The sequence below is a fragment of the Micromys minutus genome (genome assembly GCF_963924665.1).
Source record: "Micromys minutus genome assembly, chromosome: 24".
In the NCBI taxonomy this organism is placed as follows: domain Eukaryota; kingdom Metazoa; phylum Chordata; class Mammalia; order Rodentia; family Muridae; genus Micromys; species Micromys minutus.
The window spans coordinates 50,560,689-50,588,279 of NC_137959.1; the positions used below are offsets into that span (position 1 = coordinate 50,560,689).

A 27,591-nucleotide genomic window follows, 5' to 3' on the forward strand; every position below is an offset into this window, starting at 1 on the left:
CTCAAGCAACAGTACATTCTGGGCATGGGTATGGAGAAAAAGGAACACTCCTCTATTTCTGGTAGGATTGCAAACTGGTACATTCACTTTGCATATCAATCTGGCTGTTCCTACAAAAAAATGAAATACTTCTACTTGAAGACCCAACCATTCCACTCCTTGGACTATACCAAAAATATGTTTCACCATATCATAAAGATATGTGCTCCACTATGTTTATAACAACCTTATTTATAATACCTAGAACCTGGAAACAACCCAGATGTCTCTCAACAGAAGAATGAATACCAAAAAAATGTGGTTCATTTACACAATGAAATATTATTCAACTATTAAAAAAGAGAATATCCTGAATTTTGCAGACAAATGAATGAAACTAGAAAGAAATCATCCTGAGTAAGGTAACCCAGACCCCAAAGAACATGCATAGCATGTATGCACTGATAAGTGAATATTAGCCCAAAAGTTCAGAATACCCATGATACAACTCACAGATATTAGGAAGCTAAAGGAGAAGGAAGGCTCAAGTGTGGATATCTGAAACCCACTTAGAAGGGGAACAAAATAATCATGGGAGACAGAGGAAGGGAAGAACTTGATTGGGAGCTGGGAAGGGGGAAGGGAAAAGGAGGGGCAGGATCAGGTAGGGAAAGAGACAGGAGGAACACCTAGATGGCCAAGAGAATTAATTGAGATATGCAGTAGTGGGGGGGTAGAGAACAGGGGTAACCTCTAGAAAGTCCCAGAGACCTGGGGTGTGAGAGGTTACCAAGACTTAATAGGGATGACGTTATTCAAAATGCCCAACAATGGGGAGATGGAATCAGAAGAGACCAACTCCAATAGATAGACACAACTGACTTTTCGAGGCAAGGTGCCACCCATCCATCTACAACATTTTTAATTCAGTATTGTTCCTATATAAAGAAAATTCAGGGTCCGGAAGAAAGACCACCCACTGACTGGTCTAACTCGGAATCTATCACACGCGTGAACACCAAATCCTGACACTATTACTGCGGCCATATTGTACATGCAGATAAAAGCCTAAACTGAGCCAACTATTAGATTGAACTCAGGGACCCACATGGAAGAGTTAGAGGAAGGACTGAAGGAGCTGAAAGGGATTGCAACCCCATAGTAAGAACAACAGTGTCAACTAACCTGAACCCCTCAGAGCTCCCAGAAACTGTGCCAAAAACCAAGGAGTTTACATGAGCTGGTTTGTTGTTCTGGGCACATATGTCTCAGAGAACTGCCTTATATGGCCTCGATAGGAGAGGATGCGCTTAATACTGTGGAAACTTGATGCCCCAGAGAAGAGGAATGCTGGTTGGGGTGAGGTGGGAGTGGGTGGACAAGTGGGGCAGCACCCTATCAGAGGCAGGGGGAGGGAGCTGGGATAAAGAACTTGGAAAAGGAGGACCAGGAAGGTTAGCAACTTTTGGAATGTGAATAAATAAAATAATTTAATTTTAAAATATCAGATTGAAATCTTAAAACAAATGTAGCAGGAAAAGACCTGTGTTGACTCTTCCTTGACTTCTAACCCTAACTCTTATAAAAACAATTACACATTTATGTGAATAAATGATTATAAAGTGCCTTTAAAACATGAATATAAATACAAATTGCTCATTGTAATTCAAATTTGCTTGGTATGTCTTATTTAAAATAAAGTTTTTAAATGAACCTCTGAATTCAATATTTATAGAAAGCTTTGGTTTCTGGAAAGAATTTTATTAGACAAGAAATTTGTCCTTTGAAGAAGAAAAGTGTTCAGCAAATAAAAATGACCAGTACACCTTCAAAATCTCAGTCACTTTACATTTTAATCATAGCAACTGAAAATTTGGCTTGAGAAAAGTTATTTATCTGTTTATCACTTAAGTCACAGGGAGATAATGACTATTTTAAACAGTTTTATGTAATGTAGTAAGTAAGACTAGTAGCAGCAGCAGCAGTAAGTAATGTATGAGAGGCTGAGGAGGTGGCTTATCAGGTAAAAGTGTTTCCTGCATAAGCCTGAAAACCTGACTTTAATCACTGGAGACCACATAAAAGCCAGATGCAGTGTGTATAATTCTATCCCTCTTATAGGGAGATGGGAGAGTGGAACAGGTCATGTACACAGTGCAATGGAAGAAACAAGACAATGCCTCAAACACAAGATGAAAGCAAAAAATTGACTCTTTAAAATAAAAGATATTGTTACTTTCATTTAAAAAAAAAGTTGGCTTCTGACTGTCCAGCATAAACTATGTCATGAGCTCCCACTTCTTCCCTCCCTCCTTTCCTGTTTCCCTCCCTTCCCTTCTCCCTCCCTTCCTCCTTCCCTTTCTCAGTCCCTCTCTCAATCTCCCTGTCTCTCTGTATTTTTCTATCTCTTTCTCTATCTCCCTCTCCCTCCCTCCCTCCCTCTCTCCTCTCTCTCTCTCTCTCTCTCTCTCTCTCTCTCTCTCTCTCTCTCTCTCTCTCTCTCTCTCTCTCCCTCTCCCCTGTGTGTGTGTGTGTGTGTGTGTGTGTGTGTGTGTGTGTGCACAGACATACCTGTAAGTTTTAAAGTTATCAATTTTTTTTACCCTTCATGTTAAAAGTATTAGAGAGATAGAGAATTCAAGGCACAAACCTAAAAATAATAAAAGCAATTTTCTTCAAGCCAATAGCCAATATCAAATTAAATAGAAAGATACTTGAAGCAATCCTGTTAAAATCAGGGACAAGACAAGGATGCCCACTGTCCTCTTCTCTATTCAATATAGTACTCTATATTGTGATAGCTTGAACAATAAGACAACAAAATGAGATCAAGGGGAGGCAAATCAGCAAAGATGATATGATAGTATACATAAGCGACCCCAAAAATCCTGCTAGAGTATTTCTCCAGTTGACAAACAATTTAAGCAGAGTGGCTGGATATAAAACTAAACAAACAAATCAGTAGTCTTTCTTTATATATATGATTAAAGGGGGGAGAAAGAAATTATGGTAACAACTCCCTTCACCATAGTGGGGTAACACTAACCAAACAAGAGAAAATTCTGTATGACAATAACTTCAAGCCTCTCAAAAAAATGAAAATAATCTCAGAAAATGGACAAACCACCCATGTTCATGAAGTGTCAGAATTAACACAGGAAAAATGGCCATCCTGAAAAGGCAATCTACAGGTTAAATTCAATCCCCATAAAAATTGCAACAAGAGACACACCGGACTGGTGAGAACCAGGTGAGAAAGGATTCCAACTAGCCAGGGGACAGAGAGATCTCAGCAGAGCATGCAGAAAGTGTGTGCCTGCCTGGCTTGATCAAGGGACCCAGGATCCCGGCAGCATTGGGCCCTCTGTTCACAGCTGGGAGCTTTTCGGGTGCACAACAGGCACTTGGACCATCCGCCACCAGGAACAGCAGAGATCCAGGGACAGAGACCAGGTACAAGGAAAAGGCTAGAACCAATCACTGACAAGATGGCAAGAGGAAAGCGAAAGAACATACCCCTGGAAAACCAAGACAACCTGGAATCATTAGAACCCAGCTGACCCATCACAACAAACAACAGAATGCCAAACACTCCAGAAAAAGAAGACTCAGACATGAAATCCTACCTCAAGATAATGATAGAGATCCTTAAACAAGAACGGGAGGAAAAGCATAAAGAATTAGAAGCTTTTAAAGGAGAAACAAGAAAAACACTCAAAGAACTCAAAGAACTAGAAGAAAACAGAACTAAAGAGATGAAGGATTGGAAGACAGAATTTAAAATGGAAATGGACATAATAAAGAAAACACTAAAAGAGACAACCCTAGAGGTAGAAATCCTAAAAGAGAAATCAGGAGTCACAGATGCAAGCAATTCCAACACACTACAAGAGATAGAAGAGAGAATCTCGGGGGCCAAAAACAACATTGAAAACATAGACAAAAAGTTAGAGAAGATGCAAAAACCAAAAAGCTCCTAACCCAAAATGTGCACGAGATCCAGGACACAATGAGAAGACCAAACCTAAGGATAATAGGAATAGAAGAGGGAGAAGAATATCAACTAAGATGCACAGTAAATATCTTCACAAAATTGTAGAAGAAAACTTCCCTGAACTTTAGAATGAGATGACCACGAGCATAAAAGTAGCCTTCAGAACTCCAAATAGATTGGACCAGAAAAGAAATTCCTCTCGACACATAATAGTCAAAACACCAAGTGCCCAAATCAAAGAAAGAATACTAAAAGCAGTAAGGGGGAAAGGTCATGTAACATGAAAAGGCAGACTAATCAAAATCACACCTGATTTCTCAACAGAGACTATGAAAGCTAGAAGAGCCTGGACAGACATCATGCAGACCCTAAGGGAGCACAAGCGCCAGGCCAAGCTGCTATACCCAGCAAACCTATCAATCACCATAGATGGTGAGATAAAGATATTCCAAGACAAAACGAAATTCACACAATATATAATCACAAACCCAGCACTTCAAGAAATTATAGGTGGAAAACCCAATAAGATGAGGGGAACCACCTCATAGTAAAAACAAGAAAACTTCTAAGTAAGAAAACCAAAAGAAGAAAGACACACAGGCACAATTCAACCTACCAAAGCAACAATAGCAGGAAACAGCAACCACTATTCCTTGATATCTGTTAACATATATGGACTCAACTTCCCAATAAAAAGATATAGGCTATCAGACTAGATACATAAACAAAACCCAGAAATTTGCTGCATACAAGAAACTCATCTTAGAGACAAAGACAGACACTACCTCAGAATAAAGGTTGGGAAAAAAATGAGGATGCCTCAGTCCCACTTGGAATGGAGAAGAAATCAACCAGAAGGGTAGAGGGAGGGACCTGGGAGGAAAAAAGAGACCTTGTTGGGAGGGAAATGTTATCTGATATTGGGTGAGGGAAAAGGACAGAAGCCCCAAGGACCAACAGAAAGAAAGGAAACAGGGGACCTCATAATATAGGATGTTGAGAGGACACTCCAGAATATACCAGCGACCTGAGAGATAAAAAACCACCAGGACTCAAACGGGGAGGGGTAGATGAAATGCCCTATAGTGGGGAGAGGGAACTTGTAGTGCCCACCTCCAGCAGAAAGACACAGCATCAAGTGAGAAGTGGGGTTGCTATCCCACAGTCAAAACTCTGACCTGTTTGTTATTCCTGTCTGAAAAAAAAATTGCATGGGTGGAAATGGAGAAGAGCCTGCAGAAAAGAAGGTCCAGGGAAAGTCCCAAAAGGAAATCCAGTTCAAGGGGAGGCCCCAAGGCCTGACCTCATTACTCAGGTTATGGAGCACTCACCAAAAGGGTCCTGTCATGACTGCCCCCTGAAAGACCTAACAAGCAGTTAAAAGAGTCAGATGGAGATATTTGCACCCACCCAACCAATAGAAACTTCTGGCCCCTGTGGTAGAGAAAAGCTGGAGGAAGCTGAGGAAGAGGGTGAACATGTAAGAGGACCAGTAGTCTCAATTGACCTGGATCCCTGAGATCCCTCAGACACTGGATCACCAATAAGGCAGCAAACAGCAGCTGATATAAGGCCCTCAACACATATATAGCAGAGGACTCTTGTGTCAGTCTTCAGTCAGATAAGATGCATTTAACCCTCAAGAAATTGGAGGTCCCAGGGAGTTTAGATATCTGGCAGAATGAGTGGGGTGGGGACATCTTCGTGGAGACAGGTGGCGGGGAGGAGGCATAGGATGTGGAACATTAGGTGGTGGATAGAGAGGGGAATAAAATCTTGAGTGTAAAAATAAAAAATAATGGTGAAATAAAAAATTTAAATGTTCTGAGGTCTTTTGAAAATCAAAGCACCAATGTGTTTTCAAATACCATGATTTTTAAAAATATATTTTTTAATTATAGGAACATATCTCCAAGCAGAGAATTTAAATCATTTGAAGAAGTCCTTCAAATCCAAGTAAGATATATCTACCCTGAGTCTAACTTCTGTATGCCACTTATGGCACTTCTGATTTAAATCATAAGTGCTACATTTGATGGCTCATTTGCCCTTTTGGAACTCTGCTGTCCTCTGAGGTGGCTGAGTCCCATAGGAAGCCTAACTATACTTCTGGCTTCATTGCAATGCATTTCTTTTCTAATTTCTAGGTCCTACTGCAATCCCTCATTGGTGATTAGAGTTTTTGTTTGTTTGTTTGTTTGTTTTGTTTTGTTTGTTTTCATTGTTACTTGGTTTTGCTTTAGTAGATAGTATTTCCTCTCATATTTCTTTTTCTTAAATTTTTTACTGATCGTGGACTTTATTAAGATTTTCACATGTAATAGAGCATATTTTCCATTGCCTCCAAGTAGCAATCAGGAATGGCAACATGTCATTTTGTAACATGTGGCACTGTGGCTTTTCAATTTTGGTTTGCAGAAACCGTATCCTCAATTAAATCTAGTCATGCTTTTGAAAAATGCTTTAGGTCACTCCAAGCTTGGCAATAAACATTTGGCATGAACAATAGTAAAACCACAATAGATAAGTAATAGATACAACCTCATAAGCCATAAACATGCACAGCAAAGGAAACCGTAGTGGGTCAGTAGTAACCAGTTAATAGAGGAACATAACAGAAACATCTGGAGGTGTTGATTCCCAGGCTCGACAGTTCTCAAAGTGGGAACAATGTCTACAGTACAGTTCACAGTCACAAACACACTGACAAGTACAACATGAGAGCTCATTTGCACCTGTCTACTTTAGTCTGGTGTCTTCAGAAACCCAAGCTATGGTCCTCATATAACTGTGTCCAAGAAAAAAATGCAGCTGGTAGTTTCTCCTTTGAAAGTAATGAAATAATTCCAAGACTTTTAATAACCAGAATTTAGGAAAAAACAGTTTTAGTTAGAAATTGATTAAGTGTACAGAGATCCAAAAAAGAATGACTCGTATAGATAGCAAAGAAAGATCAAACTAGAATCCAGATATAACGAGATTTTGAGGAAAAACACAGTCGTTGTCTGCAGGGACTGCCGGAGACTCTATGATGTTGTTTCCTATTCAAAGGGCCTTCCACACAGGCTAAGGGTGTTTCCCTGGACTGGTGATGAAGTTGTTTTCACTTTGTCTCATTCACAAACAATTTGGTTAAAGAAATAAGTAATGCTAAATAAAGGCACATCTGACAGAAATCTGCAGCCATCAGCGTTGTCAAAATGTGCTTGGCTCTAACTTGCAGCATCAGCAATGAGCTGCAGAACACAGGTCAGCAGCTCAAGGGCTCTCTGTCTTCTGCTCTGGAGGTAGATCCGTGGTTGTGGTACTGGTAGCGTTCACTGTGGAATTCAGGACTTCTCCAAAATCACCACCAGCAGGCTTGGCTCTTCCTACTTAAGACTTTTAAGTTTTCCACTTTTTCTTTTAATGACTTGAAAGTTGTAGAGTTTTTTACGTTTTCCAGCTCTTTGGTGATGAACAAGCCAACCAATGAAAATGCAGCGGAAGCCTTCTGTCTGGCTTGCAATAGAGTTTCGGATATCTTCTTGTATGCATTTGTTGCCGTCATGTCTTGCCACCCTTTGGCAATATTCTGCTTGAATTCCTGAAGCAAGGTGATCCCAAGTTTCCGCTGGATCTCTGCAAGATGCTTCTCTTTTGCGACCCATACTTGGGACAGAGTCTGGATTTCTTCTTCCACCTTATTAAGTTCCTGTCTCAGCTCCTCTTGCTTCTCCTCCCTCAGCACTTGGCATGGCTACAGCATCCTCTCTTTCTTCAGCCACTGGCTTTGTCTTCAACAGCCACGGTCCATGTCGGAACCACCTCCCTCTTGGCGTTCCGCCCTCCTCTCATATTTCAATAAGAATAATATATTTTCAAATGTTTTTATAAATGATTAAATTTTAAAGAAAATTTAGAAATGTTTTACACTTTAATGATGTTTTTATATTGTTATTTGACTTTATTTGTTTACTTATTTATTTATTTATTTATTTTATTTATATGAGATACAGCCTTCAAATTCTCATTTTCCTGTATGATATTTGGAACCTTTCTTTTCTTTCTTTAATTGAACAACTTTATTTTAAAAACAAAGATAAATGTACAGATTTTAAGCATTTTTGCATAAAAGTATAAAAATACATTTTTGTCAGTACTTGGTTTTTTTTTTTAAAGGTTTCATAGTGTGTATTAAGATCTTACTATTTACAATGAGCATAAAGTACATGTAAAACAAGATGTAACCTGGAATTATTCAGTTTTCTTAGTGTGTAAAGATTAAGCATAATGGATTTTCATATTTTTCTTTTTTTTCTTGAACTTAATATGGTCTGTGAGTTGTTTCTGGGGTGTTCAGAGCTTTCAGGGGTTATTATCCAATTATCAGTGACTGCATATTATGTCTGTTCTTTTGTGACTGGGTTACCTCACTCAGAATGATATTCTCTTGATGCATCCATTTTCTTTTTTTTTAACTTTATTTTAAAAAACAAAGATAAAAGAAAAAAATTTTAAACACTTTTGCATAAATGTATACAAATATAATTGTGTCAGTGCTTGACTTTTTTTTCTTTTTTTTAATGTTTGATACTCTGCATTAAGGTCTTACTAGTTACAATGAGCAAAAAGTACATGTAAAACAGAATATAACCCAGAATTAGTCAAGGTTTTCTTGGTGTGTACGGATTGAGCATGATGGGTTTTTTTTTTCTTTTCTTTTCTTTTGTTTTGTTTTTTTTGTTTTTTTTTTTTTGTTGTTGTTGTTGTTGTTGTTTTTTCTTTTCTTTTTTTCTTGAACTTCACACAGTCTGTGAGTTGTTTCTGGGGCAGTCCGAGCCGCTGGGGTTAGCATCCCACTATCAGTGACTGCATATTATGTCTGTTCTTTTGTGACTGGGATATCTCACTCAGGATGATATTCTCTAGATGCAACCATTTTCTTAAGAATTTGGTTAAGTCATTGTTTCTAATGGCTGAGTAGTATTCCATTGTGTAAATGTACCACAATTTTTGTATCCATTCATCTACTGAAGGACATCTGGGTTCTTTCCAGCTTCTCGCTATTATAAATAGAGCTGCTATGAACATTGTGGTGCATGTATCTTTGTTGTATATTAGAGTGTCTCTGGGGTATATGCTCAGAAGTGGAATAGCTAGATCTTCAGGTAGTACTATGTCCAATTTTCTGAGGAATCGCCAGACTGATTTCCAGAGTGGTTGTATCAGTTTACAACCCCACTAACAGTGGAGAAGTGTTCTTCTTTCTCCACAACCTCGCCAGCATCTGCTGTCATCTGAGATTTGGATCTTGGCCAATCTGACTGGTGTGAGGTGGAATCTCAGGGTTGTTTTGATTTGCATTTCCCTGATGGCTAAGTATGTTGAGCACTTCCTTAGATGTTTCTCAGCCATTCGATATTCCTCCACTGAGAACTTTTTGTTTAGCTCTGTACCCCATTTTATAATAGGGTTGTTTGATTCTCTGGTGTTTACCTTTTGGAGTTGTTTGTATATTTTGGATATTAGGCCTTTATCTGATATGGATTTGGTAAAGATCTTTTCCCATTCTGTTGGCTGCCGTTTTGTTTTCTTGACAATGTCCTTAGCCTTACAGATACTTTGCAATCTCATTAAGTCCCATTTGTTAATCTTTGACCTTAGACCTTGAGCCATTGGTGTTTTGTTCAGAAAAATTTTTCTTGTGCCTATGCGTTCTAAGGTTTTCTCTACTTTCTCATCTAATAGTTTCAGTGTATCTAGTTTAATGTGGAGATTTTTGATCCACTTACACTTGAGCTTTGTACAAGGAGATTAGAAAGGGTCTATTTGTTTGGGACCTTTCTTATTTTCTCCTTTTCATTGTTTTTCAACAGTTTAGTTTAGTTGCGTGAGCACATGGCTGTTCTTAATACACTAAGTTGACACATGCTCAGCATCTTGAATATGGAACTTTGCCAAACATGTTTTTTCCTCTTTCTGTTCCTGTATGGAAACACACTTGAATGGTAGAAATCTGTGTCACTCTACATATTCCTTATATGTTTATAAAAGGATTATATCTGTATTTACATAGTTTCATTAATACATCTAAGTGATTTCACCTTTTTGTTGTCCTATCTAACTTGCTATTCTTTCCATACATTCAGTTTTAAAACCATAATTGTTGATACTACAATTGTTACCATTTGGCTATTATTTGTGTTTCGTGCAATCTCTGTCAGTTTGTTTATTCATAGATATATTTGGCACTGTCTGATTGCTGGCTGCTTTAAAAGTGTTCTAAGATAATTTTTAAATCAGGGTTGTCTTGGAGTATCTTTCTTGGTTTCTTTTGTCTTAATTGTAAGTCCATTTTTTTTTAGTTCATTATAATTGTTTCATGGATTTTGTGACTAATGTGGTGTTGAAACTCCAGGATCCATGTTCCTTTGATAACTAGTATTTTTCCCCTTTATTATATCATGGGCATGATTGGGTGTGAGTGGAAATTATATAACTATCCAGCCATTTATTTTAATTCTTTTAGATTTTGACAGATTGTTTTGAGTCTTTACTTTGTTATAGGGTTCACAGGTTACAGGGAGGCTTGGGACAGGCTTATACAAAACCACTGGGCCCTTGTCTTCAGTTTCCTTCTTTGTGTGATATTAACTGAGCCTTTTCATGGTTAGGATTGTTCCAAACAGTGCCCTTGTGTGTAAGTTAAAAAGAAACAGGCTTTTTGTAAGCTTTGGGATATCTCATATGGTTCAAGTAAGCCTTACTCTCAAATTGAAGGCCATGAAAGTTTGGGTATCTTATCTAGACTTTCTTTTCCTCCATGGACCACTTACCCTTGTTCATATGTGAGTGTTGGTACTTCTCTTCTATGCAGTGTACAGGGTTAGATGAGGCACAGATTGTCCTCAAGGAGCTTGTTGTGACAAACAAAAAACATACGTGGTGCTTTACTTATGGCTCTCAAACCATCATCTTCTATAGGAGTCCTGAATGTGTGACTTATTTCTGCTAAGCCTGAACTATATTAGATTGGAACTATATTGAAATTGGAGATTCTTCTAAAAATACCTAAAATATTTCCACTTAAATATTTCAGACTTAAAGTAAATGAAACAAAATGCTTTATATATAGTAATATTTATTATAAATGGCAACATTTAATTGGGGATGGATTACAGGTTCAGAGGTTGAGTCCATTATCATCAAGGTAAGAGCATGGCAGCATTCAGGCAGGTATGGTGCAGGAGGAGTTGAGAGTTCTACATCTTGATCCTAGGAGTTCTAATTTACAAGATTCATGGTAATTTTGAGTGTGGGAAATCAACAGGAAGCTATAGCTACAAGTTGTATCCATCACTGCATAGCAGAACTTCACAGTTAGATGTGTTTAGATAATCATACTGATAGTCTGTGTATTCAAGACATGCAATAACCACAAAAAAAAAAAAAACTAAATCTGAAAAGAACCAGAATAAATACTGTTCACTCTCTTTACTTCCTAGAAAGAAGCAGATGCACTGGAAATGGAGAATAAAACCCTTCAGGAACAACTTAAATCAGCTTTAGAGGTGAGGGTACACCTGTAAAATAGCAACAAGCTAAAAAAAATGCTCAACTGGGAGTCTCTAAATTAATGCTTTGCTTTTTATAAGCTGAACATGTACCTGTATACATATGTGTGTATGTACACACATATGACAACAAACACACACATACAATACATTGTTGCACAAGTCATTTATACATGCAAATAAATTAATACACCATAATGTACATTCATATCTTGAACAGCAATCCAGAGAGAAAATAAAATTTTCCTCATGCAGAAAGCAATCTCTTTCAAACTGCAGATATATAATCTATTTAGAGGTAAAATACTACTCAGAGGTGGGAGAGATGGCTCAGTGATTAAGAGTTCTGTCTCTGACTATATTTCCTGCCTTTGGATCCCTTTCTCCTAACTGAGCTGCTTTCTCTAGCCTCTAGAGAAGATGTACCCAGTCTTACTGCAATTTCATATGCCAAGGTTGATTGATATTCATGAGAGTCTTCTCTTTTTCTAAGGAGAAGGGAAGAAGGGGGCGGGGAGGAAGAGAAGGTTATAGGGAGGGAATGGGAGGAGAGGAGGAAGGGGAAGATGTGAGCAGGATGTAAAGGAAATAAGTTGTCAGAAGCCATATAGAAAAGGCTAAGGCTTGCAAGTGAATTTTCTGAAGATGGCCCACAGTTTTGTATGACCTGCAATGGGTGACATCTGAGATGTAGGGTCCTTAGAGACTTCATCCCAGGATTGCTTCTTGCTGCTGATATGCCTTCTCTGTCACCATTAAAGTGACATAGTCTAATGATTACTGGGCATCAGCCCATCATATTGGGCAGATTTACTGCAGATCAACATGAAGATACAGTAATGCTTATAGAGACAATTACATGTGATTTCACAATTTCTGATAATTATTTTATGGAACTCTTAAATTGACACAAGTAATCTCAAGTCCCCTATAGAACAAAGCTGCAAACCTTCATGTGTCATGGGCCAATTGCACTAGGTTAAGAAAGTAGGCTTGAAACAAATTTGTGACTGTGAAAAAACATTCATTATAGGTCAGGTCCAAAGATAAAGTCATCGGTATGCACTATGATAAAGTAAGACTATGTGAAACTGTTGAAACTGATAATGAGCTTATGGAATGAAACACTACTTTGTACTTACTACCAATATACTTCTGCAACTCCCCTTTTATGTAATATTTCCTCTATGAGGCAATTTTATAATAGAACTTTTCCCCATTCACAAAATGTATATATAAATATATATGTGTATGTGTGTGTGAGTTTATTTATGTGTACATATATATATATATATATATATATATATATATATATATATATGTCTAGGTATGTGTGTATGTATATAAGTATGCATTAATTCATGTGGAGTTGTTGAAAAACAATTTGTTGTTTAGCTCTGTACCCAACTTTTAATAGGATTATTTGATTCTCTGGAGTTTAACTTCTCAAATTCTGTGTATATATTGGATATTAGCCCTCTCTCAGATACAGGATAGATATTACCCTTTCCCAATCTGTTGGCTGCTATTTTGTCTACTTGTCAGTGTCCTTAGCCTTACAGAAACTTTTTAATTCCATGAGTCCCATTTGTTGACTCTTGATCTTAGAGCACAAGTCATTGGTGTTCTGTTCAGAAAAATTTCCCCTATGCCTATGTGTTCTAAGCTCTTCCCCACTTTCTCTTCTAATAGTTTTAGTGTACCTGGTTTAATATGGAGGTCTTTGATCCGCTTGGGCTTGAGCTTTGTACAAGGAGATAAGAAAGGATCAATTTGCATTCTTCTGCATGCTGACTCCCTATTGAACCAACACCATTTGTTGTAGATGCTTTCCTTTTTCCCATTGAATGTTTTATCTCCTTTGTCAAAGATCAAGTGACCATAGGTGTGTGAGTTCATTTTTGGGTCTTCAATTCTGTTCAATTTATCTAACTATCTGTCTCTGTACCAATACCATTTGGGGTTTTTTGTTTGTTTGTTTGTTTGTTTTTATCATGATTGATCTGATATATAGCTTGAGGTTAGGGATGGTGATTCCCCCAGTTCTTTTTATTGTTGAGAACAGTTTTCACTATCGAGGTTTTTTGATATTCCAAATGAATTTTCCAATTGTTCTTTCTTTGAGTTGGAATTTGAATGGGAATTGCACTGAATCTGTAGATTGCTTTTGGCAAGATAGCCACTTGTACTATGTTGATTTTTCCTCTCCATGAGCATGACCCATGGCTCCAGTTGCATATATAGAAGAAGATAGCATTGTCTGGCATCAGTGGGAGAAGAGGCATTTGGTCCAGGGAAGGCATGTTTTTTCCAGTGTAGGGGAATGCCAAGGCACTGAAGGGGAGTGACTGGGAGAGAAAGAACCTTTATGGAAGCAAGTGGAAGTGGAGGGAGAATGGGAGCAGTGGTGTGGAGGGATAACATTTGAAATGTAAATACAGAGAATATCCAATAAAATAATTTAAAAAGAAAAAGAAAAACAAGTTGTTGGAGTGGTCAAGCCTGGCCAAAGTGTGTGTGTGCGCGCGCGCGGGGGTGTGTGTGTGTGTGTGTGTGTGTGTGTGTGTGTGTGTAAGTTTTTCTTTTCTTTCTGTTCTCTGGCTCATGAACAGTTAATGAATTTGAAGCCTCTGGCTGGTCCACCAGAGACCCTTGAGCCAGATAGAAACTAATAAGCTACCTGCTTTGGAATAGCAAAGGGTTAAGGAAAGAAAAAACTTTACCAAAAGTGAGCTAGTTTAGTCTCCACCACCACACATCCACGAACATAATCCATTGCTACCTGCAACTGAACCTGGTCCTATGGCTGGTCTGAGGCAATAAATAATTTAATTAAAAAAGAAACACAGAGATCTAAGGGACAAGACCCATGGTTTTGTAAAAGAAGAACAGTTAAGGCAGTTACCTTCATCCAACATGAATGTTTACTATAAGAACTCAGTGATTTCACTTCTGTAAGATTCAGCACTTTTACGTCTGGTGCTGAAAATATAATCAGAGATGCTTTGAATTAATATGACAATATAGTATTAAATAACCTTTTAGTAGAAGGGAAAATAGTCTCACAGAGTAAGTATTTATGGAAAAGATAGGCTAATATAGCACTGATTGATTTGAAGTACCTACCAGAGTTATAAATGAGCAATAATGATCATTGAATGATATATTATTGTCTAGCCAGATAATGAATAGTATGGGTTACATGTATCCCAGGATAGCTGTGAATGTGGTGACAATATTGTGTCAGTGTCTTTCCTAGTTTGCTTTCTGTTACTACTATAAAACACTGACCAAAAGCAACCTGGGAAGGAAAGGGTTTGTTTGGCTTACATGTCCAGATGATTGAGGGAAGTCAGGACAGAAACTCAAGCAGGAGCAAAGGCAGGAGCCATGCAGAGAACTGCTTATTGTCTTTCCTGATGTTTTGGCTCAGCTAGTTTTCTTGGACCTAGGGGTGACACCACCCACAATGGGCTGAGGCCTACTGTATTAACCATGAATCCAGAATATGCCCCACAGGAACGTCCACAAGCCAATATGAAGGAGACATTTCTCCAGCTGAGGCTGTTTCCCAAGGTGACTCTAGTTTGTGTCAAAATGACAAAAACTAAATATCACATTGTCAAAAAAAGATCAGACATCCTGGTAAAGCAAATCTTTGTCAGAATTATTACCCAAAAGATGAGTTTGAGTTTACTAAGTTTATAACTTTATTTTATTTTATTTTATTTACTTGCACATATGTTTTGTCTGTGTATACAGCTGTGTGTCATGTGCATGCCATGCTCTCAAAGGCTAAAAAGTGGTGCCAGATCCCTTGGAGCTGGGTCACAGTCAATTGTGAGCTACCATGTGGGTGCTGTAAATGTAAATCCTGAGGCTTTGGGAAGGACACTCAGTGCTCCTAACTGCTCACCCATCTCTCCATCTTCCCCTAAATTTACAATTTTCAAGTTTTAAATTATGGTTTGAGTTGTCTTCAGCCTTGATCTCTGGTTTGTAAGTTATAAGGGCCTAGGTTTTCTATCACAAATATTAGTTGCTCTGCATGGCTCAGGAAGAGCATACTCTAGAATTGAAAGCCACAAAACTGGGAGTCTTGCCAAGGTACATATACAGTATACATAGTATCAAATATTGTATGTGAAGATTTTTCATAAATTCCCCTGAGATGCACAAGAAATACAAATAAGTAAATTTTGATTAAAAAGCAAACATGTTTAATAGCATGTAATAATATTATATATATATATATATATATATATCAATTTCATTGATTATTAAATTTCCCAAAACAACAGTTGCTTCTGACTTACAATTTTGTTAAAAATAAGGAACAGCCATATCTAATATTTGTAGGTATATGCCAAAGTATACAATCTTTCCCATATTTCTATTATATCAGCAAGAATGTTACTTTTTTGAAAGGAATATTCAGTGAAAGTCTTGAGGAAATGCAACCATTTCACTTATCATGTTTACAACTGAAAGTTTTTTCTAGTTAAAAATATGCACAAAAACCTTCAATTAAGATGTAATGAATTTTAATAGAAAAAGTTTTGAAATGAGCAAACGTTCATTTGTAAAATATTTGAAAATTTAAAAGTGTTATTTTACTAAATATATTCTGTTAACTATTTTGTGGCTATATATTTTTGTTGTATAATATGTCATTTTGAATAAGAAGACGATATTACATGTGTATAGCATAATATACTATATGTGCCATCAAAATGTATATCTTTTAACATACCAGAAAATACATATAGTGAGTAATTTTTTATTTGATGAGAAATAATATTTGATGTAAATTTTCTTTTTAAAAATTTTTGAGAACAAATTCTGATTGATGCTTGGTACTGTAAACACCCCCCAATTAGGGGTCTTTTTAGGGTGCCATTGTTCATTATGGCCTAGAAGATGGCAACTTGGGAAAATGTCTGGGTTTTGTCTTAATAAGATAAAAGTAGAAGATGTTTTCAAAATATTTTCCAACATGCAAATGGCTTTAATTAATTCTAATTCTAAAGCTGTTTAATTATAATACATGGAGTAACTTTGTCAAGTTTGTTAGAGAGAATGTAGGTGTCAGTATGTGCGAATTCCTAAAGTATGTGTTTTTAGGGGGAGATGTGACTTAAACCTGACAAAGTGATTTCTCACAATCAGGACACTGAAAGAAATAAGACTCAACTAGACAATGTCCCACATCAAAAGATTGAGACATTTAAAGAAAAGAAAAGTAAAACAAAATTGGACCAGGCTCTCAGTAAATCAAAGGTTAAGGGTGAAGATTCAAAAAATTCCCTACCAAAGAAGAGTGGCCAAAGGCAGGATCAGGTGAGAAAAAAACTGACCAAAGCAGTAAGTATATGATTTGCAGTAATTTTTTTCATATCTTTCTTACTATATTTGCACAAACTACTTTTTATTTATTTAGAGTTTTGATTTTTATACTTTAGATGTATGGATTTATTGTCATTTCAAGTATCAACTTTAAGTTAACAATTTTGAATGAGGATTTAAGCAATTGTTTGAGAACAGAAAGAAAATAAGGTTTTAAAATCTAAAGATAATCTTTTTAAACTGGATAAAATTCAATATAAATGCATAAATATAGAAAAGAACCCTAAAGAATATTTTATTTTGTTCCTGTAGAACTGTGGATTCAGAAGCTTTACCCCTCCCTAACCCAAAAATGCTTTCATGAACTTCGTTCTGGCTTTGTTGGGTCTGATTCTTTCCCAGGATCTGAGCCTCTTCTTTGACTAGCCCCCAGGTTTTTGAGCATACTCTCATGGTGATACTCACATTGCATACTAAAGTGTATCTTCCATTGTAGCCAAGAAGGTTGTCTGTAAGTGAGTGGAAAGTACTATGTATTCTGTCATGTTCAGGCTCTTCCTAGTTCTCCCTCCTATTTTATAATTGCAGAAAGAAAGAAAGAAAGAAAGAAAGAAAGAAAGAAAGAAAGAAAGAAAGAAAGAAAGAAATGTACCATTTCAGTTAGTTACTGTTGGCTGTATAATAAATCCCCAAAAAACTTTATGGCCCAGACAGCACACATGAGTATCTCAGATTTGTAGACTAGAATCCATTACCAGGAAAATGTCATATAAGGCTGTCAATGAAACAGTTTCTTCACAACTTAACAAAAGCTGGAAAAACAACAATGAAGAGGCAAAGTCAGAGAGATAAAGGACAGAGACATGTTTGATCTTGGAAGTGACATATCCTCAATCTTACCATATTCTCTATATTGAACAAACTTTATTTTCTAATGAATTGTTGGTCATTGCAAGACTATACACAAGAAGGCTCCATCACTGGCATGAATTTCAAGCTGAGAGAATGTGCATCAGTTGAGAGGTTGTGTGCTTAAAGCAGCGTGAGTGAGACTATGAAAACTTCTAAACTGAATACTGAATTTAGCAGTTTAGCTTGCAATACTCAACAGAAGAAGCCATGAAAGATTAAGATTTTAGATAAAAGAGCAATGTGTAAGTCTGTAATTTTGTAGAAAACAAATGATGAATTACTAAGACAGTGAATTCTTCTCCTTTATATTCACCCATAGTTTAAAAGTACTTTGTGTATAAGGTAAATACATTTAGTCCTGTTTTTCTTAATGTCACTCTCTTGGTATTCCAGTACAACTAGCTGGCTGTGACACTGATACTGTCCAGGTTCAAATTTGTGTCTGATCTGTGACTGTACATCAATTCTTCAATCTTGATTTTACATACATACCTTGCTATCATCTGTGTCCAGAGATAAAAATATAAAACTGAACAACAGAAAAGGAAAAATAGGGCATCTCTGCTACTGAATACTAGCTTCTCTATTATAAGAACTCTACTGTGTGGTCTCATCAATATGATGGTAAAAAGAGTGGCTGGCTTGTAGTATGATTAAATTAAGAGACCAGGATTGCTATTATTTTTGCCAGGAACTGAACACAATCACTTGCCAATCCTTAGTTTATGGGATGTGATAACACTTTAAAGAATAAGTGAGTATTAAATGACACAATGTTCAGGAACTGCTTATGTAAGTTGTTATTACTGTGTAATGCTGTACTGCATGGTTTTAATGATGCTGTTTAGTTTGGCCATAATTCTCTGGGTGTCTGTATGAAAATCCATTGTGATATATTAGTGCATTGCTAATTTTGCAGGAAGCAAAAAATGTGAACTGTGCCATACCAGCTTATCACTGAGAGTAAACCAGGGTCAGTGTATGTTGTAGAGAGTTACCTGCTGTCATTCATGTGTCCAGGCATATCGAATCTTTAGCATTGTACAAGTGGCAGGGTCAAAGAAGGGTCAAAGAAGAAATAAAGAAAAAAATTAAGGATTTTCTAGAATTAAATGAAAAAGAAAACACAACATACTCAACCTATGGGATGCAATTGAAGCAGTATTGAGAGGAAAATGCATAGCCCTGAGTGCTTCCAAAAAGAAACTGGAGAGAGCATACACTAGCAACCTGACAGCACAATTGAAAGCTCTAGAACAAAAGGAAGCAGATACACCAAGAGGAGTAGATGGCAAGAAATAATCAAACTTAGGGCAGAAATAGACCAAATAGAAACAAAAAGAACCATTGAAAGAATCAACAAAACCAAGAGCTGGTTCTTTGAGAAAATTAAAAGAATTGATGAACCCTTAGCCATACTAACTAGAGGGCAAAGAGAGAGTATCCAAATTAACAAAATCAGAAAAGAAAGTGGAGAAATAACGACTTAAACTGAGGAAATTCAAGAAATCATCAGATCCTACTACAATACCCTATACTCAACAAAGCTGAAGAATCTGGAGGAAATGGATGAATTCCTAGACAGATACAAGATACCAAAGTTAAACCAGGACCAGAAAAACCATCTAAATGATCCCATAACACTTAAAGAAATAGAAGCAATCATCAAAAGCCTCCCACTAAAAGAAGCCCATGTCCAGATGGGTTCAATGCAGAGTTTTATGAGTTATTTATTGATGACATAATACCAATACTCTCCAAACCATTCCACAAAATAGAATCCGATGGAACACTACCTAACTCATTTTTGAGGCTACAATAACCCTCTTTCCTAAATGACACAAAGACCCTACGAAAATAGAGAACCCCAGACCAATCTCACTTATGAACATTGATGCAAAAATACTCAACAAAATCCTTGCAAACCAAATCCAAGAACACATCAAAATGATCATTCACCATAACCAAGTAGGCTTCATCCCTGGGATGCAGGGATGGTTTAATATAAGGAAATCCGTCAATGTAATCCACCATATAAACAAACTCAAAGAACAAAATCACATGGTCATCTCACTAGATGCTGAGAAAGCATTTGAAAAAATTCAACACCCCTTCATGTTAAAAGTCCTGGAAAGAACAGGAATCCAAGGTCCATACATAAACATAATAAAAGCAATACACAGCAAACCAACAGTCAACATCAAACTTAACGGTGGGAAACTTGAAGCAATCCCACTAAAATCAGGGACTCGACAAGGTTGCCCACTCTCCCCCTACCTATTCAACATAGTACTGGAAGTCCTGGCTGGAGCAATTAGACAGCAAAAGGAAATCAAAGAGATACAAATCGGAAAGGAAGAAGTAAAAACATCACTCTTTGCAGCTGACAGGATAGTGTAATTAAGTGACCCCACAAATTCCACCAGAGAACTACTACAGCTGATAAACAAGTTCAGCAAAGTGGCTGGATATAAAATTAACTCAAACAAATCAGTAGACTTCCTATATTCAAAGGACAAATATGTGGAGAAAGAAATTAGGGAAAAGATACCCTTCACAATATTCACAAAAACTATGAAATACCTTACTGTGACTCTAACTAAGCAAGTGAAGGACCTGTATGACAAGAACTTCAAACCTCTACAGAAGGAAATCAAGGAAGATCTCAGAAAATGGAAAGATCTCCCATGCTTATGGATTGGAAGGATCAACATTTAAAAAGTGGCCATCCTACCAAAAGCAATCTACAGATTCAATGCAATTCCCATCAAAATTCCAACCTAGTTCTTCATTGAGTTGGAAAGATAAATGCACAATTTCATCTGGAATAACAAAAGACCTAGAATAGCAAAATCCATCCTCCACAACAAGAAAACATCTGTGGGAATCACTATCCCTGACCTCAAGCTATATTACAAGGCAATTGTGCTGAAAACTGCATGGTACTGTGACAGAAATAGGCATGTGGATCAATGGAATAGAATAGAAGATCCAGAAATGAGCCCTCATGTATATGGTCATCTGATTTTTGACAAAGGATCTGTAAACATTCAATGGAAAAAGGACAGCCTATTCAACAAATAATGTTGGTCCAACTGGCACTCAGCATGCAGGAGAATGAAAATAGACCTTTTCTTATCTCCTTGTACAAAGCTCAAGTGTAAATGGATCAAAGATCTCCACATTAAACCAGATACACTGAAACTATTAGAAGAGAAAGTAGGGAAAACCTTAGAACACATAGGCAGAGGAGAAAATTTTCTCAAGAAAACACCAATGGCTTGAGCTCTAAGGTCAACGATCGACAAATGGGACTTAATGAGATTGCAAAGATTCTGTAAGGCTAAGGACATTGTAAGAAAACAAAATGGCAGCCAACAGAATGGGAAAAGATCTTTACCAAATCCATATCAGAAAGAGGCCTAATTTCCAAAATATACAAACAACTCCAAAAGGTAAACACCAGAGAATCAAACAACCCTATTATAAAATGGGGTACAGAGCTAAACAAAATGTTCTCAACTGAGGAATGTGGAATGGCTGAGAAACATCTAAGGAAGTGCTCAACATGCTTAGCCATCAGGGAAATGCAAATCAAAACAACCCTGAGATTCCACCTCACACCAGTCAGATTGGCCAAGATCCAAAACTCAGATGACAACAGATGCTGGTGAGGTTGTGGAGAAAGAGAAACACTTCTCCACTGTTGGTGGGGTTGTAAACTGATACAACCACTCTGGAAATCAGTCTGGTGTTTCCTCAGAAAATTGGACATAGTACTACCTGAAGATCCAGCTATTCCACTTCTGGGCATATACCCCAGAGACACTCTAATATACAACAAAGATACATGCACCACAATGTTCATAGCAGCTCTATTTATAATAGCGAGAAGCTGGAAAGAACCCAGATGTCCTTCAGTAGATGAATGGATACAAAAATTGTGGTACATTTACACAATAGAGTACTACTCAGCTATCAGAAACAATGACTTAACCAAATTCTTAAGAAAATGGTTGCATCTAGAGAATATCATCCTGAGTGAGATAACCCAGTCACAAAATAACAGACATAATATGCAGTCACTGATAGTGGGATGCTAACCCCAGCGGCTCGGACTGCCCCAGAAACAACTCACAGACTGTGTGACGTTCAAGAAAAAAAGAAAACAAAAAACAAAAAAAAAAAAAAAACAAAACAAAACAAAAGAAAAAAAAAAAAAAAAAAAAAAAAACCATCATGCTCAATCCGTACACACCAAGAAAACCTTGACTAATTCTGGGTTATATCCTGTTTTACATGTACTTTTTGCTCATTGTAACTAGCAAGACCTTAATGCAGAGTATCAAACCTTAAAAAAAAATAGAAAAGAAAAGAAAGTCAAGCACTTACAAAAACGTATTTTTATACATTTCTGCAAAAATGTTTAAAAATTTTTTTCTTTTATCTTTGTTTTTTAAAATAAATTAAAAAAAAATAAAAGAAGTTTAAGTTAAAAAAAAATCAGAGTGAACATGGGGACCCCAAAGAAGTTACTAGAGGAAGGACTGAAGGAGCTGAAAGTATATATATATATATATATATATATATATATATATATATATATATATATATTATATATATTTATTTATTTATTTAAAATAATATAGTTATAGATACATTTAAAGCAATTTTATCAACTAAAATTATATTTATAATAATATAATTTCTTATATTTTTAAAACCCTATAGACTTTTAATTAAACACAGTTTCAGGGCTAGTTCTTTCTTAATTTCATCCTATGCCAAAATATAATTTTGCAGCCTTTGTAATATATTTCTCTTATATGACTGTCATGTTAAAAAAACTATTTTGATGCCTGATATAGTGATGCATGCATTTAATCCCGTCACTTGAGTGGTTAAGGCATACAGATCTCTATAAATTCAATACCCATTTATTTGGTCTAGGTAAGCATGAGGCTAGCCAAGAGTTCATAATGAGAACCCATCTCAACATCAATAAGGTGGTGTGGGGCAGGAAAATTATCTTGAACATTTTTATGTGACTCATTTTAAACATGCCTATATAGTTGTTATATGTAAGTTTAATTTTATTTTATTACAGACCTCATCTGATCAAAGTAAAAGGTCAGTTGGTGAAAGGTAAAACAGTTTTGTTCTGTGTTTTCATAGTTTTATTTTTTTATGTATCTAAGTGTGAAAATACCAAACTGAGTCTTTGTATATTATCACTTGCTCTTGTGCTATTACTTTGGACAACTAACTTTAAATACAAAATATCTGAAACTTTAGATGTCAAAAATTAAAATTAGGGGAATTAAAAGCTCAAAAATTTAAAAGAGCTTTAAATTCAGAATTAGATTTAAGTATGTTTAGATTTCTAAATTGATAAGCTGACTCTTATTTTTAATTTAGTTCTTAAAATACAGGACCTAGATCTATAAACAATTCAATAACATTCTGTCTTTTGATGTCCCAGCCACATTTTGGTACATATGGCAACATGAAACTAGTTGAATTGCTTGATTCACCCAAATAAATATTACAGTTTTCCCTCTTTAGCCTCTTTGGTGATCATACTCTGATTATTACCAAGCCCGCTCAGTTAGGGGACAGTGCTCCTGTGGTAGGATATTTCAGGGACTATAGATACTTTCAGAGTTAGTATACTATGAATCAAAATAAGCTGTCAGTGTTTTTCCCCTTAATTATACAAAGCCTCACACATAAAATTTTTACGTTGTTTATCTTGCAAAGAATAGAAGAGAATGCTTGACCGTTTATGCCTCTATGTTTTATTACCACTTTAAATTTTCTGGATCACAGGCCTAAGTCATTTAGCAAGTATTTGGCTTGCTCTTAATGTTTGTGCATGTGCATGCAAACACAAACACACACACACACACACACACACACACACACACACACACATCTTGAAACTGTGTAATTTTTTATTGCATAAGTCATTAAACATTTTTCATCATCATCCTTTTTCCTGTGGGAAAGGCTTCCAATTTATTCTTTTACATTTAAAACTGCATAGTCAGCATTATAGCTTTGTAAGGTTATAAAAAAAGTAGTAATAATTAATTGCCTTGTGAAATTATACCCATCTTAAGAACTGTGTTGAAAGAAAAATAAAGCAGGATGCTGTCATACTCATGCTTAGATTGTGGTGAGTGAACCTTACCTAGTTCTATGGTTTTCCTAAGGAAATATGAAAGACTATAGGGTTTTGAAATGCTGCACTGTCTGCATGTTACCTGAAAAAGTTTTGGTAATATTTAATATTGTTTTAATATTGAGCTTTGAGTTCTGCTAGTGAACTGATTGACTATTTGGTAAAACACATCTTGGAAAACAGAAACATGAACTTTAAAAATTGTTATCATGTAACATTTGTCTAGTCTTAATGAAGGCATTAGTAAAGCAGTTTCATGCTGGGAATAAGTCCCCATGCCTTTAATCTCAGCTCTCAGAAGGGAAAGGCCAGAGGAACTCTGTGTACTCAAGGTAATGTTGATCAATATATGGAGTTCCAAGCCACCCAGGGCTACAGAGTAGGACCCTGTCTCAAATAAATAAATTGATTTTAAAAAAGCAAAACTTACACACCTGATTGTATGCCTTTAAATAATTTCTCAGATGTTACACTCTCATTCACTATTATCAGTGAATAAGATTTGTGACTCATAATGGAGACAAGTGAATGAGACAAGAGATCAATGGGGCAGATTGGTAATATGAAACATATTATCAGGGAAACACCCACTGTACGATTCCCAGAAGAGTATTGTAATTAATTTCCGCTCAGTTAGTTTCTGATGTAGAACTCTCTGTGTCATGCAGAAAGTCTTCTTGGTGCAAGTTATATAAAAAGGTAATAGATGCATAGCTATTGTCTTTGTTGCATGAGCAGTAGAGTAAGGTAAATGTTGTAGATGCAAAAGAAGCTGAGTATTATGTGGAACATCAGAGAAGATGAAGCATGCTTGGCTAGACTGAGAATTATATGGTATTTAATTTCAGAGGGAATGGGGTTGGCCTTTACTCGGGAATATTATAAAAGTTCTCCATATGGATAGATCTTGAGGCCTTCCTGAACTTGATTAGAATCTGCATAAAGTGCACAAGGAAAACTCTAGAAATTTGTTTGGCTGGGGCTCTAAACTAAAGACAATACTGAGAAATAAGACATGAAATAGATCAGTTTTGCTTAGTACACTTTATCAAATTGCCCACGGTATTATTAACCAACCTTCATTTTGGGTTACTCTTTAGAGCCAAATAGAATTTGTAAACTGCTTTGGAAGACCCTCGACCTTCCAAGAGTGGATGGGAGCAGATCATACCTCAGCAGATATATGGTATTGCTTGCAATAAAGAACACTCTTCTGCTCTTGTCATGATTAGCAATTTATTTTGACTTAGAGAATGATTTAGTGACAAATATTTAACCAGACAACAGATTTTAATAGTTTATTGTTTCACATATATGCATTGTAAGTTTTTCTTAAAATTTTTTTGCTTTGACTTTTTATCATTTTTAAATTGGGTAGTTTATGTATTTACATTTCAAGTATTATCCTCTTTAGCAGTTCCCCCCTCCCACCCACCCCCAGATTCTATGAGGATGCTCCCCCTACCACCCACCCATTCCCACCTCGACACTTCCTTCTCTGCTCCGCTCTTTTCCTTTCCAATCTCTGACCCACTCTTAGTCCCTGTATTTCCTTCCATGAGTATTTTGTTCCCCCTTCTATGAAGGACTAAAGCATCCACGTTTTGGTCTTCTTTCTTCTTGAGCTTCATATGATCTGTGAATTATATCTTGGGTATTCCAATCTTTTTGGCTAATATTCACTTATCAATGAGTATATACTGTGTGTTCTTTTGTGTGTGTGTTACCTCAGTCAGTGACTTTATGAAATTCTTAGGCAAATGATTGGAACTAGAAATTATCATCCTGAACGAGGTAACACACACACAAAAGAACACACATCATATGGTATGCATTTTAAAAAAATGTTTTACAGTGAAATTTACATGTATAAGACATGAAAATATAAACTATTTTGTTTTTTTAAAAATTGGATATTTTATTTATTTACGTTTCAAATGTTATCTGCTTTCCCAGTTTCCCATCATCAAACCCCCTATCCCACCCCCTAACCCTGCTTTTGTGAGGGTACTCCCCCACCCACTCTTGCCTCACCATCCTAGCATTCCTCTATACTGGGGCATCAAACCTTCATAGAACCAAGTCCCCTTTCCCACCCATTGATGCCAGATAAGGCCCCTTAAGTTTCTTCAGTCCTTCCCCTAACTTCTCCATGGAGTTCCTATGATCAGTTGGTTGGCTTCGAGCATCTGCATCTGTATTTGTCAGGATCTGGCAGATGTATCAGGCTCCTGTCAGCAAGCACTTCTTAACCTTAGCAATAGTGTCTGGGTTTGGTGTCTGCGTGTGGAATAAATCCCCAGGTAGGGGAGTCTCTGGATGGCCTTTCTTTTTCAGTCTCTGCTCCACACTTTATCCTTGTATTTCCTTTAGACAGGAGCAAATTTGGGTTAAAATTTTGGAGATGGGTGGGTGGCCCCATCCCTCAACCAGGGGCTTATGCCTAACCTCTGGATATGGTCTCAAGAGATTCTCCCTCCTCTTTGTGGGGTATTTCAGCTAATGCCATTTCTGTGGGGTCCTGAGATGCTTTTGCTTTCCTGACATCTGAAACTTTATGGTTGCTATCCCCAGTTCACCATTATCTATTGCTACAGAACTCTGTTTAATTTCCCGACACTCTGTACATGTCCTTCATATCCTTTCATACCTGATTCTGTCCCCCTGATCCCCCTTCCCCTTTCTCTTTCCACCCAATTCCCTCCCATACTCTACTTCCCTTGATTATTTTGTTCTTCCTTCAATGTAGGACTGAAGCATCCACTCTTTGGTCTTCCTTCCTCTTGAGCTTCATATGGTCTGTGAGTTCTATTGTGGGTATTCCAAATTCTTTGCCTAAAATTCACTTATCAGTGAGTACTTACCATGTGTGTATTTTTGTGACTGAGTTACTTCACTCAGGATGATATTTTCTAGATCTATCCATTTGCATGTGAATTTCATGAAGTCGTTGTTTTAACAGCTGAGCAATATTTTGTTGTATAAATGTACCACATTTTCTGTATTTGTTCCTCTGTTGTGGGACATTGGGTTGTTTCCAGTTTCTGGCTATTATAAATATGGCTGCTATGAACATCATGGAATATGTGTCCTTATTACATGTTGGATCATCTTTTGAGTATATGCCCAAGAGTGGTAGAGCTAAGTCCTCAGGTAGCACAATGTTTAATTTTCTGAGTTACCGCCAGACTGCTACCCAGAGAGGTTGTACCAGCCTGAAATCCCACCAACAATGGAGAAGTGTTCCACTTTCTCCACATCCTCACCAGCATCTGCTATTACCTGAGTTTTTGAACTTAGGCATTCTAACTGGTGTAAAGTAGAATCTCAGGACTGTTTTGATTTGCATCTCCTTGATGACTAGGGATATTGAACATTTCTTTAGGTGCTTCTCAGCCATTCAGTATTCCTCAGTTGATAATTCTGTGTTTAGTTCTGTACCCTATTTTTAATAGAATTATTTCATTCTTTGGAGTTTAACTTCTTGAATTCTTTGTATATATTGAATAGTATCCCTCTATCAGATGTAGAATTGGTAAAGATCCTTTACCAATCTGTAGGTTTCCATTTTGTCCTAATGACAGTGTTCTTTGCCTTAATGAAGTTTGGCAAATTTATGA

At 36.7% G+C, this 27,591-nt stretch overlaps 1 protein-coding gene and 1 pseudogene across 2 annotated transcripts in view; one reads left to right on the forward strand and one right to left on the reverse strand.

Annotated features, from left to right (window-relative positions):
• Nucleotides 1-16,869, forward strand: part of LOC308436303 (coiled-coil domain-containing protein 7-like) — a gene marked incomplete at both ends in the record, with an annotated part of 99,885 nt that extends 83,016 nt beyond the window's left edge. The window contains 2 exons of the mRNA XM_080937162.1: nucleotides 5,875-5,929; nucleotides 16,699-16,869. Coding sequence (XP_080793288.1) covers nucleotides 5,875-5,929; nucleotides 16,699-16,869 — 226 coding nt within the window. The remainder of the gene's footprint in view (nucleotides 1-5,874; nucleotides 5,930-16,698) is intronic.
• On the reverse strand, nucleotides 7,232-10,740 carry LOC308435877 (tumor protein D52-like; annotated as a pseudogene). The gene is made up of 2 exons: nucleotides 10,723-10,740; nucleotides 7,232-7,803 (listed from the first exon to the last, which is right to left on the reverse strand). The product of its transcript is annotated as a tumor protein D52-like (transcript).
• Nucleotides 16,870-27,591: the final 10,722 nt, after the last annotated feature.